The sequence below is a fragment of the Suncus etruscus genome, chromosome 2 (genome assembly GCF_024139225.1).
Source record: "Suncus etruscus isolate mSunEtr1 chromosome 2, mSunEtr1.pri.cur, whole genome shotgun sequence".
Lineage (NCBI taxonomy): Eukaryota > Metazoa > Chordata > Mammalia > Eulipotyphla > Soricidae > Suncus > Suncus etruscus.
The window spans coordinates 102272364-102289885 of NC_064849.1; the positions used below are offsets into that span (position 1 = coordinate 102272364).

General features: G+C 40.7%; 1 protein-coding gene and 1 non-coding gene across 2 annotated transcripts in view; both read right to left on the reverse strand.

Annotated features, from left to right (window-relative positions):
• Nucleotides 1-16061, reverse strand: part of RICTOR (RPTOR independent companion of MTOR complex 2) — a 131395-nt gene extending 115334 nt beyond the window's left edge. Inside the window, exons 1-2 of the mRNA XM_049767670.1 lie at nucleotides 16004-16061; nucleotides 15725-15772 (exon numbers count right to left, since the gene is read on the reverse strand). Coding sequence (XP_049623627.1) covers nucleotides 15725-15772; nucleotides 16004-16052 — 97 coding nt within the window. The 5' untranslated portion in view covers nucleotides 16053-16061. The remainder of the gene's footprint in view (nucleotides 1-15724; nucleotides 15773-16003) is intronic.
• On the reverse strand, nucleotides 11945-12127 carry LOC126002941 (U2 spliceosomal RNA). Its single transcript, XR_007493521.1, has one exon. It is a non-coding gene; the product is annotated as a U2 spliceosomal RNA (small nuclear RNA).
• Nucleotides 16062-17522: the final 1461 nt, after the last annotated feature.

Below are 17522 nucleotides of genomic sequence, written 5' to 3' on the forward strand. Positions count from 1 at the left end.
CAGACACCTTACCTCTAGCGCCACCTTCCCGGCCCCAAGTATTGCCATTTTAATGATGTTGATCCTGCCAATCCATGAGCATGGTATGTGTTTCCATTTCCGCGTGTCCTCTCTTATTTCTTGGAGCAGTGTTTTGTAGTTTTCTTTGTATAGATCCTTCACATCTTTAGTCAGGTTGACTCCAAGATATTTGAGTTTGTGTGGCACTAATGTGAATGGGATTGTTCTCTTAATGTCCATTTCTTCCCTATCATTAAAAATCTTAATGCTATTTTATTATTACTACTAGTTAGGAAAATTCTATGTCCTATTTTTTAAATACAGGAATATAGGGGTAAGGCTATTAATATATAGTGTCATAGAAAAATTAATGTTTATAACACTGTTATTAAAATAAAAGTTTAAGGTAAGTTGATGATGATGATGCTATTTGGGGGGGGGGTCATACCCGGTGACACTCAGGGTTTACTCCTGGCTTTTTGCACTCAGAAATCGCTCATGGCTTGGGAGAACCATAAAGGACACTGGGGGGTTAAACCGCAGTCTATCCTAGGTTAGTTGTATGCAAGGCAAACATTTGTGCCCCCACTCCAGCCCCAATGTTATTATTTTTATAATTAAAGACCATGTCTTTTTTATAGCAATCACAAGTCAACAACTTGGTAAATGGACTAAGGGAGTTAGCTATTAGCTATTTCTTTTTTGTTGTTATTGGTTTTCTTTTGGGGCCACACTTAGCAATTCTCAGGGCTAACTCATGGTTCAGCACTCAGGTTCTGCAAGTATGGTGGTGGAGATTTAAAGGACCATGTGGAGTGGTAAGGATCAAATCTGTGTGTAAAACAAGTACCCTGTATATATATATAAACCCTGTATATATATATATATATATATATATATATATATATATATATATATATATATACACACACACACTAAAAAGTCAAGCACCCTACCCACTGTTCTATCACTCTGGCTCCAAGGTAAAAATCTCTCATAGCATATAAATATATAACAGTAACCAACCAGATTATTGCTTTTTATTTGTAAAAATTTATGAGAACAAAAGAATGAAAATACTGTTTTCCAAAAATTACAATTTTTAGCTACTCTAATACAATAATTTCATTAGCAAGCATAGGTATTTTACATAGAGCAAATAACTCTGAAAGATACTTATCAGTGAAAGGTTTGAGTGGTGATGGATGACAACTGTAAAATAAGCTACAGAAGACTATTTGTTTTTTTTAGTTTGGGGACCACACCCCAGTAATGCTTCTGGCTCTGCCTTCACAGGTCATTCTTGGAGGCTTGGGGACCATTTGTGGTCTGGGATTACCAGGTAAGGTAAGCACTTTACTCACTGTACTATCTACCCAGCCCAGAACTATATCCGATGTAGAAAACGTAAAGTATTTTCTAGAGTCCAACTATGTTTAAAATACTTATTTACAGACACCAAATTCATAATAAACATTTAACATTAGCATATTTCATTTTTAAATAATTACTTTTTACAGATACTTGTATAACATAAAAATAATTACTGACATCAGTGAACATTTTCATAGGATTTAAAACTAAAGTCTAAATTTTGAAATAAAATATTCATAAAACAGCAACATAGTAAAAGGCATTGTGACAATTTATCCAAATCTCTTTACTTCTCTTTGGCACCATTTGAATTCTTCCTATTTAGCTAGGTAAATTTTAAGTACGTACACAAAAACTTAGGAGCTAAAAAATGAACTTACCACCAAATCCTACCATGGCAAAATAGAAAACAGCAACTTTAAAGTTCTTATTAAAATAATTTGATTTAAACATTTTAAAGTAATACAACTATATATATTATATACTACTATATATATTTATCTATAATAACTCACATAGGTTATATCTTAAGAACTATTCTTATTCTTATTTAATCCTTATTCTTAAATCTTAAAATATAAAAATTAATCTGGGCTTATATTTTGCCAGGCTATGCCTTTCAAAAACACTAGAATTTAGTCTATAGTACTAAAATAATCCAAAGCCATTTAAAATAAGAAAGAACTTTTTTATTCAAATATTTCATTATCATTGTTTTATATTAATACATTGTAGTGGATATGACTAACTTATCTACAACAGGAGAAAATAAAACATTTCACCATCATTTTACTTGTCACCTGATCATACACAGAAACTGCTACAGAGCTAAATATTAAAGTTCAGAGCTCACCTACCTCCAACTACTGGAGTTTTCTCTCTAACTTTATCCCTCTATTTTCTTTTGCTTTTTCTCCCAAGGAAGGGGACTAGTAATGATGGTATTGTAGTTAAAGGTTAGGGAATGCATCACACAAAATTATGGGTGGTGAGGAGAGATGAAAAGTTTTAGAATATGAAAGAACACAACATAACTAGGAATACTATTGATTTACTTGAATATAAAATAAGTAAAAAATATGTACGAGAATATATCAAAAAGCAGTTCTATGTAGAAGCTGTTCCTTCGTAGCAGCTAGCATACATTACTTGGCAATCTTCCTTGTTTACAGCTTATATTTCTTCAATCTTAATTTATAAGGAAAAAAGACACAGAAATTAACTGGATTCTGAACAAGATTATTTAAATCCTACAAGTGACAAGCCCAGATTCATTTCATGTATTTATTAAAGTAAAAGTTTTCCCAAGTATTGTTTATCATGTAACCAAACACTAGAGGGCTTGGCATCTGGAAAGGAAACAGTCTCATTTTTTTAGGATAATCTTGATTTCAAATATTCTTACTCTAAGATAGCATTGTTCAAATTTTGAGATTATAAAACAGGTCATACAATTCAGTGTAAAAAAATAATAAAAACACTATCAACCCCAGTTACAATGTCTTCCCAAATTGAACACATCTAGAAAAAGGCTGGTTAACAAATTGCAGTCTCTAAACATGCAATATTAATGAAAAAACACAAACGAAACATAACAGAAAAATATTATTTATGCTCAGGTTTAAAATGCAACCTAGCCATGTATATACTTAGTCACAAGCAGACAAAAACTTCACAATAAACCTAAAATTTAAGCCCAATTCAGCATACTCTTCAGAAGGCATAAAGCCCTACCTTGAAATGTAACCCAACTTCAAAGTTAAGGGATTCATTCATAGAGAATTCATCTACTTTGTCTCAACATTAACTTCAAATATTGAGTAATATTCCAGGAACACATCAGTTCACACAAAAAATAAAATAAAAATAAAAGTTTTGCAAGCACTCATCAACAGTTCCAAGTGTTATCTTTTTACACATAAGTCCAACAGTTGTCAACATTTCTATGAGATCTTTTTGTCATTCCATATTTACCACTCCTTTAAAAATATTTTTCTGGGGCTAGAGCCATAGAACAGCGGTAGGGAGTTTTCCTTGCACTCAGCCAACCCCGGAGAGCACTGCCTGGTGTGTGACCCAAAAACCAAAAAATAAATACATAAATAAATAAAATATTTTCTTTGGTTCTTCATTTCTTTTATAAACATATGTTGTAGGAACTTCAAATATTTCTATTTTATACTGTGCAATGATAGACATGTTCCAACTGTAATAAAAATTCCCTAAAGCCAGGAATTATACCCCCCAGAACAGAGAGTAAAGTGGGTAGGGTGCTTGCCTACACAAGGCCAACCTGGGTTCATTCCTTGACACCACATGTGTGGTCCATGAGCATCACCAGAAGTGAATGCATGTACAGAGAACCAGAAGAAAGCCCTGAAGAGAACCACCCCTAAAAAAAATTATGGCCTTTCATGTATTTCACAGTAACATTACTAATCTGATTGTTGTAAATTTATCAAAAATATGTTGGTCAACACTGAACAACTACAAACATAAATTTCGCAACATATTAAGGTTTAAAAATTACCAGGCAAAGTAAAAGGATCAGGTTCTTTATAATATAAATCAAAGTTTTTTTTCTGTATTTCTTACTAAGCTTACTGATTCCTTAAACAAATGACTCAGATACATTTAATGCCTCTGCATTTTCCAATTTTATTGTTTTTATTTTCTTTTTGGGGGGTTGGGACACACCCGGTGGTGTTCAGGGGTTACTCCTGGCTCTGCGCTCAGAAATCGCTCCTGGCAGGCATGGGGGGACACCATATGGGATGCCAGGATTCTGTCCTGGATCGGCTGCTTGCAAGGCAAACACGCTACTGTTGTGCTATCTCTCCGGCCCCTTTTTTTGTATTTTAAATAAATTTCATTATTGCCACATACAGTGCTCAGTTTGCAGAATCTGGCTAGACAATTCCAAGAGGAAATTTTAAGAAGGTTTAGGTTCTCTTCCAATCCTGACAATATTGACAGTAACACTTATATTTAGCAATGTTTACATAATTATTTTCAACTTAGTTGGGTATCTGTATAATTTATAACTACATTTGTCATAAAACTATAATTTTGAACTTTAACCTAATTTAATTTTAACCTAATCACACTAAAAAGCATAGATAATACAAAACATGATGATCAAAAAAAAAACAGTAACAGTCAACTCTCAATTATTCAAATGTGAATGGTCCAATAGTTTAGCCTGTTAACTTCCTTATGTTATTCTAATAGTGTTTAATTAGGATATAAGAATTTATGCTAATAAATTCAAATATAATGTAAAAGAAAAGATCTTTTGGGGATGGGGTAGAAAAAAAGAATATAAAAATCTTCCCAGATCACATACAAATAGTGACTTTCATATTGTGTCACTGACAATCTTCCACCCCATTATTCACCTTTCAAAGAGTAAATAAGTGAGAGTGGACTGCATTTAACTTCGTGATAGTCAGAGATACAGATACACTGGCATGCAAACCATTCACTCACCACACAGTGCTTTTCACAGCCCTATTTTCAGTAGCCTGAGACCTAGGAGGGGAGGAGGACCAAGTCACTGTAGATTATCATATAAAAGGAAATTGAGAGTTGACTATAATTTACATTTAAAGTGCAATGAAATACAATTACTCCTACAGGTATTTATAATGTTTATGAAACTACTTCAGTGATTTAACATGACCACAAATGCTTTCTCTTTAACTTCTCAATATTCCAGGGAAATGGTGCTATCTAAAAGCTACAAAGATAGATGAAAAGTGAAAATTGTTACAAAGAATATACTATGATTATTCTCAGATTAAAGAAAAGAACAGTTTTCCAGAACTCATCTTTAATGCTAGTTTCTCTAATCCCTTCAACCCAAAACACTCTTACTGTATTCAGGTCATAATATCACTAATTTTCTCTTCAATTAGTTTCTTTCTTCTTATTGGTTCTTGCCTTATGACATATATCCAGCTAATCCTCTTCACACTCTAATCTTCATTGCTTTCTCCAATTACATTCTTCTCTTAATACCCTATGCAGAGAACAACCAAATTGCGAATTCAGAACTCCTACAATTTCCATTCCAGCACTTGATGCTACCTCACATCTCAGAGTCAATCACTGGAATTCAAAGTGCAAAGTCTAACTCACTATCCCATTGGAAATGATTTCTCCATTTCATGGTCATCACTTTGATGATTTCTCAGGACTGCAGATTTAAAATGTTCTTACTTCTACTCTCAATGTTATTCTACACCCTCCCTCCCCACTCCTGGTTTCTCTATTCTTCCATTCAATAAAACTTAAGTTACTATTTCATAATAGATAATAGGAAAGTAACTTATATTTCATAACAGGTAAAAGTAGCTTAGTATCTAATGAGAAGGAAAAACTATACAAACTTAAATAGGGCAATAGTAATATTGTAAATACTATTTAGAAAGAAATAAAGAGGTCAAAGAAATAGTTCAAATAGCAGGAGCAAAATAGCTCAAAAAGCAGAATACAAAGATCTCCAGCACATCATGGCCCCTTGAGCACTACCAGGTGTGGCACTGGTAGTCACCAGCACCACTAGGTTCCAAGCAGCATAGCAATATGTCACCAGTCCACACACAGCGGGCCAAGAATTATATGAATGGTCCCAGGGCTCCTGGAAACTGCTTGGAAGTCCCTTTCCCAAATAAAGAAAAAGAAGAAACTAAAAAAAAAAAAAAAAAAATAGACAATGGAGGTCAGAGACAAGAATACATCGGGTAATTCCCATGCCTTACACATGGTCAATCCTGGTATGACCCCCAGCACCATATAGTCAGTCTTCCAGCCACTGCCAGGTATAATCCCTGAGCTCAAAGATAGGAGAAAGCCCTGATCACATCAAAGTATGGCCTAAATTCCCTACCCTAATACAATTATTAGGATTCAATACAGAATGGTAGAACTGAAATTCCAAGTTGAGGAAATAACATAAAACATCAAGTAAATAGAAATTGTGTGCTACCTACCAAGAGTAACAGTCATCTTTAACTAACAAGAGTTAGGAGCATCTAATACAATCTCCACAGGGGGAAGGGGCATTTGAGAATTGTCAAGTGGAAAGGGAGATGCTAAGTTGGTCAATTTTGTAGTGTCAGATATATTTAGAATAGTATACTTAAGATATTATTCTTAAGATAATCACAAAAGTCATTCAACGAATTTGGAATTTTTTTCTGTAACAAAAATGAGCTTGTGAACTGACTGAAGCTAAGAGTTTCTCAAAGAAAGAAACAGGAGGCGCTAGAGGTGTCTGCCTTGCCAGCGCTAGCCTAGGACGGACCGTGGTTCTATCCTCTGGCATCCCATATGGTCCCCCAAGCCAGGAGCGACTTCTGAGCGCATAGCCAAGAGTAACCCCTGAGCGTCACCGGGTGTGGCCCAAAAAAGAAAGAAATAGGCAACTGGCAAACAGGACAGAGAGATATTATTTATTCTAATCAAAAGAGGTAATTAGGATATGAAATAAACTAAGGACAATGGTGAAAGGAAAGGAATGGAACGAATAGGAAAGACTGGATTAAGCACATATTTCTTAAAACATGCTGGAGGAATGTGTTACCTTGAACAAAGAGAATGAGAAGTAGGTCTCTATCTTGAATAATAAATAATAATTAAAAAAAAAAAAGAAAAGTATTCCTTGGGAGATAGCCCTATTAGGAAAGTTGGAAAGAAGAAAAATAAAAGAGAAGATAGTATAATTTTAAGGCTCACTTGCTTACTGAGCAGGAAAAATCATGCACTTTTAATATCAGTATTATTTTTAAAAATCTGGAGAAATGACAAGAGTTAGGAAGAGAACTAGGAAAATATTTCACCAAAGTGATGGAAGTTGCAAACATAGAAATAGTAAGGCTGGAGTGGTAGCACAGTGATAGAACGTTTGCCTTGCACGCTACTGACCCAGGATGGACCTGGGTTCGATCCCTGGGGTCCCATATGGTCCCCCTCGCCAGGAGCGATTTCTGAGCACAGAGCCAGTAGTAACTCTTGAGCTCTTCCAGGTGTGACCCAAAACAAAACACACACAAAAAAAGTGGCTTACAAGTGTCTGATCGTTAGAAAGTTACTCACTAACCCTGTGACTCTGACTGGTACTTACCTACGGTATTTTCCGGCATATAAGACAACTGAGCGTATAAGACGACGCCCTAATTTTGCAGTTAAAACAAGAGGTGGCTCCTGTGTGGGTTCCGGATTCTCAGGCTCCAAATTGCATGAAATGTGAAGCCAGGTTTACATTCACCAAAAGGAGGCATCATTGTAGAGCATGTGGGAAGGTAAGTTGTATGAATCAGGCACAGAATCCAGGCCCATCCTGTAATGCTCTTCAATTAAAATTCAGTCAGGACAACATCAAGTGAATGTACTTCTGCTTGAGATGACATTATAAATTACTTTAAAAAACTCATATCTGGGGCCGGAGAAATAGCACAGCGGTAGGGTGTTTACCATACACGCAGCTAACCCAGGACACACGGTGGTTCGAATCCTGGCATCTCATATGGTCCCTCGAGCCTGCCAAGAGCTATTTCTGAGTGCAAAGTCAGGAGTAACCCCTGAGCATCGCCAGGTGTGACCCAAAACAAGACCAAAAAGCAAAAAAAACAAAACAAAACAAAAAAACAGAAAACCCACATCTAGAAAATTTCTTTTTTTTTTTTTTGATTTTTGGGCCACACCCGGTGACGCTCAGGGGTTACTCCTGGCTATGCGCTCAGAGGTCACTCCTGGCTTGGGGGACCATATGGGACGCCGGGGGATCGAACCGCGGTCCGTCCTAGGCTAGCACAGGCAAGGCAGGCACCTTACCTCCAGCGCCACCGACTGGAGCGATAGCTCAGCGGGTAGGGTGTTTGCCTTGCACTCCGTCAACTTGGGGCCAATCTGGGTTTGATCCCCAGCATCCCATATGGTCCCCTGAGCCTGCCAGGAACGATTCCTGAGCGCCGCCAGGTGTGACCCAAAAATGGAAAAAGAAAAGAAAATTTCTAAATATAAAACAACCTTGCTGAAAAAAAAAAACAAAAAACAAACAAACAAAAAAAAACATAGGTTTAGGCCTATATTCGCTGTATCAGACAGAACGTTCCTGTGCTGCAACTGTATCTTCCACAGTGAGCCAATCACAACAAGCAAAGGTTCAAAGGTTATACTGTAATAGACTTCCTCTCTGGCTCTGGCCAATCTGAGCAGGCTTGTTACAGTGTAGATTGGGTCCAAAACATTGTCTAATTTGCATGCATAAAAAGCCTGCTTGGATTGGCTGAGTTAGAGAGGCGGTCCGAGCAGCCTTGCAGTGATTGGTCCCTTATCATAGGCACCTTTTCTGGCAATTCTCTGGTGGCCAGTTAATCTCCCCCACTACATGAACCAAATAACACCCTATCCTCGGACCCTAGCACTGAACCACCAACACGGTTAGCTGGGTTTTGCCAGAAATGACCCCCAGAAAGAGATCTGGAAACTCTGGGGCCTGATATTTTTTGTTTGTTTCGTTTAGCGGCATATCGAAACATTTTTCAGGATATACTTGGCGTATAAGACAACCCCCGATTTTCGGTTGACTTTTTTTGTTTCAAAAGTCGTCTTATACGCGGGAAAATACAGTAAGTTTTAATTCCTTAGAATTTCAAAGCCTAAACCCTCAAATTATACAATAGTTGAAATTCTCAGAGCTGTTAAAAATTTTTTTAAATATATTTTGGTGACAAAACAAAATTTTAACACAGCAAAAAATAATAATGACAGAACAGAAAAATGCCAATGATTTTTGCATAATGTTATTAAAAGTCATTTCTTCAAAGATTTTCAGATGCCAGAGAGACTGTACTTGCTTGGCATACAAAACAGCCCACCTAGATTCATTCCTCCATACCTCATATGGTTCCCTGAGCACCATCAGAAGCCCAGAGCACATTGCCAAAAGTGAGCCTTGAGTACAGCTGGGTATAGCCCAAAAGCACATAAAAAGGAAACCATTTTCAGTACAGCGGGAGAACTACACTTAAAAGACTAAAAGTTAAAGACAGCTGTCGAATGAGGATAAATTTTTGTCTGTAAAATATTTAGAAAAATACCATAGATTTTAGTCTTTGTCTTTTATATCTCCTACACTCATCTTATTCCAAGTCTAATACCTGGCCCACATACAGATAAAGCAAATATATGCTGAACGTGAGAAAAGCACAGTAAAAAGAAAGGAAAGTAGGAAGGGAAGATTTCAGATCAATAAAGAATCTTAAAGACTAACAAGTACGAACATGAAAATTCAAATTAGCCTTAGAAAAGAATGAAAACAAATGCTTTATTCTTTGACAGAAAACAAATGTCAAAATGAGTGAGACATAAAAGAGATGAGATGGGAGGGTGATGAGAAGAGAGGGTGAGACATCCTCTCATCTTTAAGATGAAATAAATCACAAGAAACAACATCTACCTGTTGGTGTGTGTATGAGAGGTCACACACCTGTGGCTCTCTGGTCAGAGGCCACACTTGGCAGTAAGTACTAGGGGCACACATGAAGTGTCAGGATTTAAATCACTGTCACAGCCACCTACATCCAGGGCTAGTGCCTTGATCTCTCTCAAACCGAACATCTACCATCTTGATTAAAAAAAAAAAGTTCTAGCACAGAGGATTCCAAAGCAGCCAGAAATATAAGGAAAACAATTTTGTGGAATATGTTTCCAATATATATCCAGCTTTATTCGTGAAACAAGCACCGTCTCATATTTCATAAATTATTATCAAGGCAGCAGCCTCACTTGCAGCTCTTTCCTGTTACCTACGTGGAATATTCCTTTGAGAGCTACCGTTTCCTTCTACTATGTTCACCTCTATTTTAATTTCATAGTCAAATAGTCTATGAAGCTCTGTGATATTCTACATACCCACCAGGCAGTTATTCATTATCTCCTCTAGGCTACTTTTGTTCCTTGTCACCCTGATTACTTAATTAGCTGTTCCATATTGCAAAATATTATTTTTATTCCAGTAAAATCCTAAAAAGGGAATAATATCTTCCTCATTTTCATTTCTCCGGCACCTAGTATATGGGTTTTTAGTCATTTTGTTGTTATTCTTTGGTAGACCTGAAGTAAAGTGATTAAATAACATGAGCAATCTCTCTAAACTAAAAAAAAAAAAATTACAGAAAACAAAGTGTTCAAATCGGTATCACTTAAATAACTCTTCCCCAAGGCTGGAAAGAGAGGACAGGAAGGCACTTGCCTTGCATGTTGGCTGACCCAAGTTTGAATATCCAGCATCACATATGGTCCTCCAAAAACCACCAAAAACAATCCCATAGCATCTAGCCAGAAATAAATCGTGAATACTGCTGATTGTAGCCCCAAAGAACAAATAACCTTCTTTCCTTTCTAAATACCTTGCATGTGACTGAGCCAGGTTCAATTCCCACCATCCCATATGGTCCTCCTGATGCTCCAAGAGTGATCCCTGAGCACTGAGCCTGGAGTACCCTTGGAGCACCAATGAGCGGGACATTCACATACACACACAAAAAGACAGTCAACCTTTGATTATAAACAGGAAGAAGAGCTGGGTTTAAAAAAAAAAAAAAACAACTGTTTTAGGGGCCAGATAGCACAGTGGTAGAGTGTTTGCCTTACAAGCAGCAGATCCAGAATAGAAGGTGGTTTGAATCCCAGCATCCCATATGGTACCCCCAAGCCAGCCAGGGGTGATTTCTGAGCAAGAGTCAGGAGTAATCACTGAGCACGGCCAGGTGTGACCCAAAAACCAAAAAACAAAAAAAAAAAAAAAAACCTTTAAAATGAATTATAACCTAATAATTATACTGACTGATGTAAAAAACTAAATTGTGGGGCCAGAGAGATAGCATGAAGGTAAGGCATTTGCCTTTCATGCAGAAGGTCGGTGGTTCGAATCCTGGCATCCCATATGGGCCCCTGAGCCTGCCAGGAGCGATTTCTGAGCACAGAGCCAGGAGTGACCCTGAGCGCAGCCGGAGCCAGGAGTGACCCTGAGCGCAGCCGGGTGTGACCCCCCCCCCAAAAAAAAAAAACAAAACAAAACAACAACAACAACAAAGGCTAAATTGGTTGTACTGGACAAGTGAAAATTCATTGTGACCAACAAATTATACTATAAGAGCTTACATGCAAATAATCTGTCTTTTCATAAAGTTGTTCAGAATAAGAAAAAAAATGCCCCATTGGACTAATAAAAAAAATACACCAAATACTTCCACTATCACGCAGTCTAAGTGGCTTCAGGAAGCATTTTGATTTCAAAATAGGTTCTACTATGCAAAAACTATAGTGATATCAACAGCGTATTATCAATAGGTTTCACAAGTTAAGTACAGCAACTGCCTAAATCTGAAAGTATCATCACCAATAGCTCATTGTTGATTTCTAGTATGAAGTTTCGAAACTAGTTCAAAATCAGCAGCTTCTAATTGAAGCACATTATAAACCAGGGCACTACAACCAGTACTACAAGACTTTTGTATAGGGGTTAAGACACTAACCAGGCCATATACAACCAACAAAGCATAAAGTACCCTAAGCAAAGCCAGCAATGCCAGAGGCTCCATCAGTTAGGGCTCAAAAACAAATAGACAAAAACCTGTACCAAGACCAAAGAAACTTGAAAGGCTGCACATCCTCAAGAAGCTTGTAAGGCTAGCTTTCATGAACACTTCTACACTTGATCTTAGCCAAAAGGCCGAGAAGCGATCATGAACACTTCTAACGGTCTTTAAAACAAAAAGATTCTTTGATTAGAGTTAATGTACTGGCAATTTCACAGTTTATACTTTATAGTTATTATACTCAAAATTTTACTATAGACAGACAATATTCAATAATAGTAAATCTCCATAAAATGGAAGCCTCAAGTTTATAAACATAATTATTTGGGCTATTCTAACGTATTATAAATTCTGACTTCTCAATGTAGTTAAAACTGACTTTAGTTAACATCACTCAACTAGTATCAGATCCTGTGCTGAGTACTTTAATTATGCACTAGTTTATTTACTTCTCACGTCTTAATAACCCTTTGAAGTTTATCTCTTCTTTTAGAGATGAAGAAACTAAGAGTTAAGCGAGGTCAAATAACTAGCTCCAAATTACCCACTAAGGATCACAGCTGAGATTATAATCCAAAACTAACTGGCTCTACTCTTTTCCCCATACAGTAATGGCTCCTGCAGGAATTACAATGACCATGACCTGTATTCATAATGAGTAGACAGCTACACAATAAATTTCTTAAAGGTTACACAGAGACACTTAGAATGAGTGCAAACACTTAGTATTAAAAATATATTCGCTGAGGCCGGAGAGATAGCATAGAGGGAAGGCTTTTGTCTTCCATGCAGGACTGTGGTTCGAATCCCAGCATTCCATATGGTCCCCTGTGCCTGCCAGGAGCGATTTCTAAGCCTAGAGCCAGGAGTAATCCCTGAGCACTGCTGGCTGTGACCCCCCAAAAAAAGTTTTCTATCCAAATTTTATCTAAAACTTAATGTAATTCAAACCACAATCAGCTACCCTTCCCAGAAACTTTTCCAGTCAATAGTTTTCAAATTATTCTTAAATTTAATTCTTTATGAACTTTCATGTCAGATCCACAAACCTTTTATCAATGATGTTTATTCAGAACACCAGTTTCTTTTTTTTTTTTTTTTTTTTTGGTTTTTGGGTCACACCTGGCAGTGCTCAGGGGTTATTCCTGGCTCCAGGCTCAGAAATTGCTCCTGGCAGGCACAGGGGACCATATGGGGCGCCGGGATTCGAACCGATGACCTCCTGCATGAAAGGCAAACGCCTTACCTCCATGCTATCTCTCCGGCCCCAGAACACCAGTTTCTTAAACAACATCACTATATAATGAACATAACTTTTCCCCTTTTTTTTAAATTCTAAACTTACTTAGAATTCAGGAACCTCACATTGCCCCTCACTCTTTGAAATCAATTCAACAGGATGTGTGCATTTTAGTACAAAATGAAAAGCAGTTTGGGCTAAAATATTAGGGAAAGCAGAAATAGTTTTACTCCATTTTCAGTATTAACCCAAGAAATGTTCATGGCCAAAGGAATCTACTAAATGTTCAGAAAATTATAGCATTTAAAATAGTAAGCATACAATGTAAAATTTTGTAAACAAAAGTATTACACTTGTACATAAGTTCTTTACAACCAGATAGCAAACAAAAAATTACATATATAAAATTATATATAGCTGGGGCAGGTGAGGTGGTGCTAGAGGTAAGGTGTCTCTGCCTTGCAAGAGCTAGCCAAGGAAGGACCGTGGTTCAATCCCCCCCCCCCCCCCGTGTCCCATATGGTCCCCCCAAGCCTGGGGCAATTTCTGAGCGCTTAGCCAGAAGTAACCCCTGAGCATCAAAAGGGTGTGGCCCGAAAAACCAAAAAAAAAAAAAAAATATATATATATATATAGCTATACATTGATCAGCAAATGATACACAATTATAACTTATTTCCATTAAATCGGTTTTCCGTGCACAAACTAGACAAGATCTCATGAATATGTTACACTTTAGACTAAACCATGTGCTTATATAGAAATTAAATCACTAATAAGCAGCATGTCACATTTGCTAAATTTGAGCCCATTGAGAAGAACATTGATCAGAAAAACTTTTCTCAAGTTGGTGCTCTGGGGATTCCTCCCGGCTCTGTATTTAGGGATCATTCTGACAATGCTCAGGGGATAACAGGGATAATAGGCTGTGAGGGGATGGAACCGGGGGCCCACAGGGTGAGGGTATGTGTCCTACCCGCCGTACCATTTCTCCAGTCCCTTCCACATGTATGTTATAAATTGTCTCGCGTGTGCTATATATTAACACGTTTCCAAGCCATGATACCAGATATGGAATTCTTCCTACAGGTAACAGTCCCACCTAAATTGCTGAGGGAGGGGGAATGTAGTGCGTTTAGTGCATTAGAGATCAGTTAGGTGCATTAGGTCCCACATCTATCAAGTAGTATTAGATATTTTAGAACTCTTCCACAAAAACTAAGTCCCTGAACTTTCAGCATAAAATGTTCCCACCAAAAAAAAAAAATGCACTCTTGACGAATAAAACGAAACCAAATAAAAAATTTAAAAAAAGAACCTTTCTTTTCACAAAGGACGTCGTAACAGCAGGATGGGAAAAATAAAAACAAGGAAGAGAAGGCACGCGGCTTCCACCACAAAGCGTCTCAACAATGGGAACCACTGTGGCAGAGAAAGAAGACCAGAGGCGAGGAGAGGCTAGGCGAGGCGGATGATCCGTCTGGTCCCACCTAGGCGGATTTGTTTTGAACATTGTACACAGTCATGTTTTACGACTTTTTCTGTTTTTCCCTTTGCAACTTCCTAGCGCCATTGGGCAACGCTCGAAAAAGGAAAAAAAAAAAAAAAAACGGATTGTGTCCAGAACCAAGTGCATGCTGCGGAGCTACCACAAACAACCCGGGTGCTTAAGACGACTTGATAAGGAATCGGCGGAGCGGATCCTGTTTACGCGCGGAGAAAGGGGGTGAGGGGAGGAAATAAAACACACACGCCAAAAAGCAAAACAAAACACCCGCGTTTAACAACTGCTGCGTCTTCTAGCTCCAGCTCCCAAAGGGCAGGCAACTGGGGGGGGGGGGGCCCGAGCCAGCCAGCAGGCAGCGGGCTCAGCGCTAGAACCAACTTGGGCCGGGAGAGCTTGAGAAGAGGATGGAGGGAGCCCGAAGTCCAATCAGCCCCGCCGAGCAAAGCTAAGCTCAGCTCAGCTAAGCAATTCACGCACCCCGTTTCCGCGGCGTAAACAAACCCCCCTGCACGCCACTGCGGGAGGTAAACAATGAGCCGCCGTCGCCGGGGCCCAGCAAGGGAAGGGGGCGGTGTTGGCCAACTCGGGGATGGGGTGCGGTGGGGGGCCGGATTCTTCGGGACTGCGGGGTGGAAGGGGGCGCCGAGCGGGGGGAGGCTTCCCTGCACCCCGATTTGAGCCACGCCTTGAGGGGGATCAGGGGGGAAGGAGAGAGCGTCCCCGGGGCTGGGGGGACGGAAGGAAGCAGCACGAGGCCGAGCGAGGACGAGCCCGGCCGGAGGATGTGGTCGCCCCGCGACATCCTCCCGGCGTCTGTCTCCTCGGGGATCGGCTGCACCCCACTGCAGGCCGGCCACGGGGGTGGGCACGCGCGGTCCCCCGAGGTCGCAGAGCTCGAGGCGCCGCGGGCTGGGCCCGGGTTCGAGCGGGACCCGCCCCTAGTGTGTGTCTGTAGCAGCTCGCCCCGGCTCCTCCGCGCCGGCCCCTTCTCCTTACCTCGAGTCAGGTCCAGCGGCACGTTCTCCTCCCCGCTGTCATTCCGCCCTGCGCGACACAGACACGGAGCCCCGTTAGCGGGAGGGAAGGACGGAGTCCCAGCGAGCCCCGGGAAGGCTCGCGGCCGCCCCCCCCACCCCAAACACCCCCAGGAACCGAGCGGGGAGAGTGGGGAAGGGAAAGCGTAAACCCCCCCCCCCAGGGCTGCAGGACGCCCCCGGAGGCCGCGGGCTTCGGCTCCAGCTTCGGGGGCTGCTGCCGCCGCCGGCGGACTTTTACCTCGGATCCGGAGGTTCTTGAGCGAGCGGCCGCGGCCGATCGCCGCCATATTGACGGGTTTCAGTCACAACACCGGAAACCTCGCCCGATCGCGCGAGAACCCCTTCCCCTCCCCTCCCCTCCCGTCCCTCCCCGCCGCGCCTCGCCTCGCCTCGCCTTGCCCTCCCCTCGCCTCGCCTCCCCTCCCCTCCGCGCGCATCTCACCCCCGCCCCTCGGGCACGGCCGGCGCGGCGCGGAGCTCAGCGCGTCTGGCGGGAGGGGCCTCCCTCCCCGAGCCCACCCGGGGCAGCCCGGGGATGCGAGCGGCGGCAGCGGCAGCGGCCGGCGCAATCCCAGCCCGAGCACGAGCCGGCTTGCTTCCAGGCGGGCCCCGGGGATGCGGCCGAGGGACTGACTGGCTGATCGGCCGACCGACCACCTGCTGACTCACGCCTTCGGTCCTGCCCGGCTCTTGGGTGGGCTTTTTTTTTTTTAAGAGTCCCTTGGGATCTCAAGGATGCACACGGATGAAAATAAGGCTCGCGAGGGAATTTTGCACATCTTTTTTTTTTTTTTTTTTTCTCTTCCCTGAAATCGCTCTGCTCCAGCCTTGCGAACTGCAGAACAAAGTTTGGTCTGCACCCAGGCTTGAATCAGGCAGTCAATCCCTGCCTGCATTTGGGCTTCACAGCTAATGCTGGGACCCGGGAGGGGAGGAGGGGGTGCTGCTTTCTTTAGCTGGCTTGTTGGGTTGCAAGTTCTAGGGTTTTGTTGTTGTTGTTGTTTTTGTTTTGTTTTGGCTCTGAGCGCCAGGCAAGGATTAGTTAGCTCTAGTGCCCGGTGGTCTTCCCGGCGGCACGCCGTGGGTTCAGGGATTGGGCCCGAGCCCGCGGGAGCTAGCTAGAAGGGGAGACCCCAAAAAGGTTTTTTTTTTCCTCCCTATTGAGAACTTTGGGTCCGAATGATCGGGTCTTTGTTTTCTCCCAGAACTATCGACAGTGTTGATGTCTTGGATCAGTCTTTTTTTTTTTAATGCATGCACCAAACAATTACTAACTGGAGTTTCCCCCTTCTATAAACTGCTTTCGCCACTTGTTTGCATAATGCACACACCAACCTGCTCCTGACCCACAACTTACTATATTCAGTTATTAATAATAGAACATACACAAACACCTGACTCCTGACCCACAGCTTTCTCTTAACTAGAGATGAAAGGGAAACGTGATTATTTTGTTCCTCCAATGTCTCAACTTGTCCTTCTAGTCAGTCCATCAGACAAGAACAGCATCGGGGATCCTACTTCAACCACCTGTCTTTTTCCCAGCTCCCAGTTCAATGCTGTGTCCAGTGCAAATAAGTGATCTGTTGCATGAGGAAATGCCCTGAATTCCTTCTTTATTCGAATGCTTTAAATCACATTGAAAGTACTCTGCCGTTGCTAATACGACTGAACATTTGGAAACACTTAAAATGACCAAAAACAGGGATTACGTAAATTATTAAAATAGCAATATTTTATTATAAATCTTAAACGAC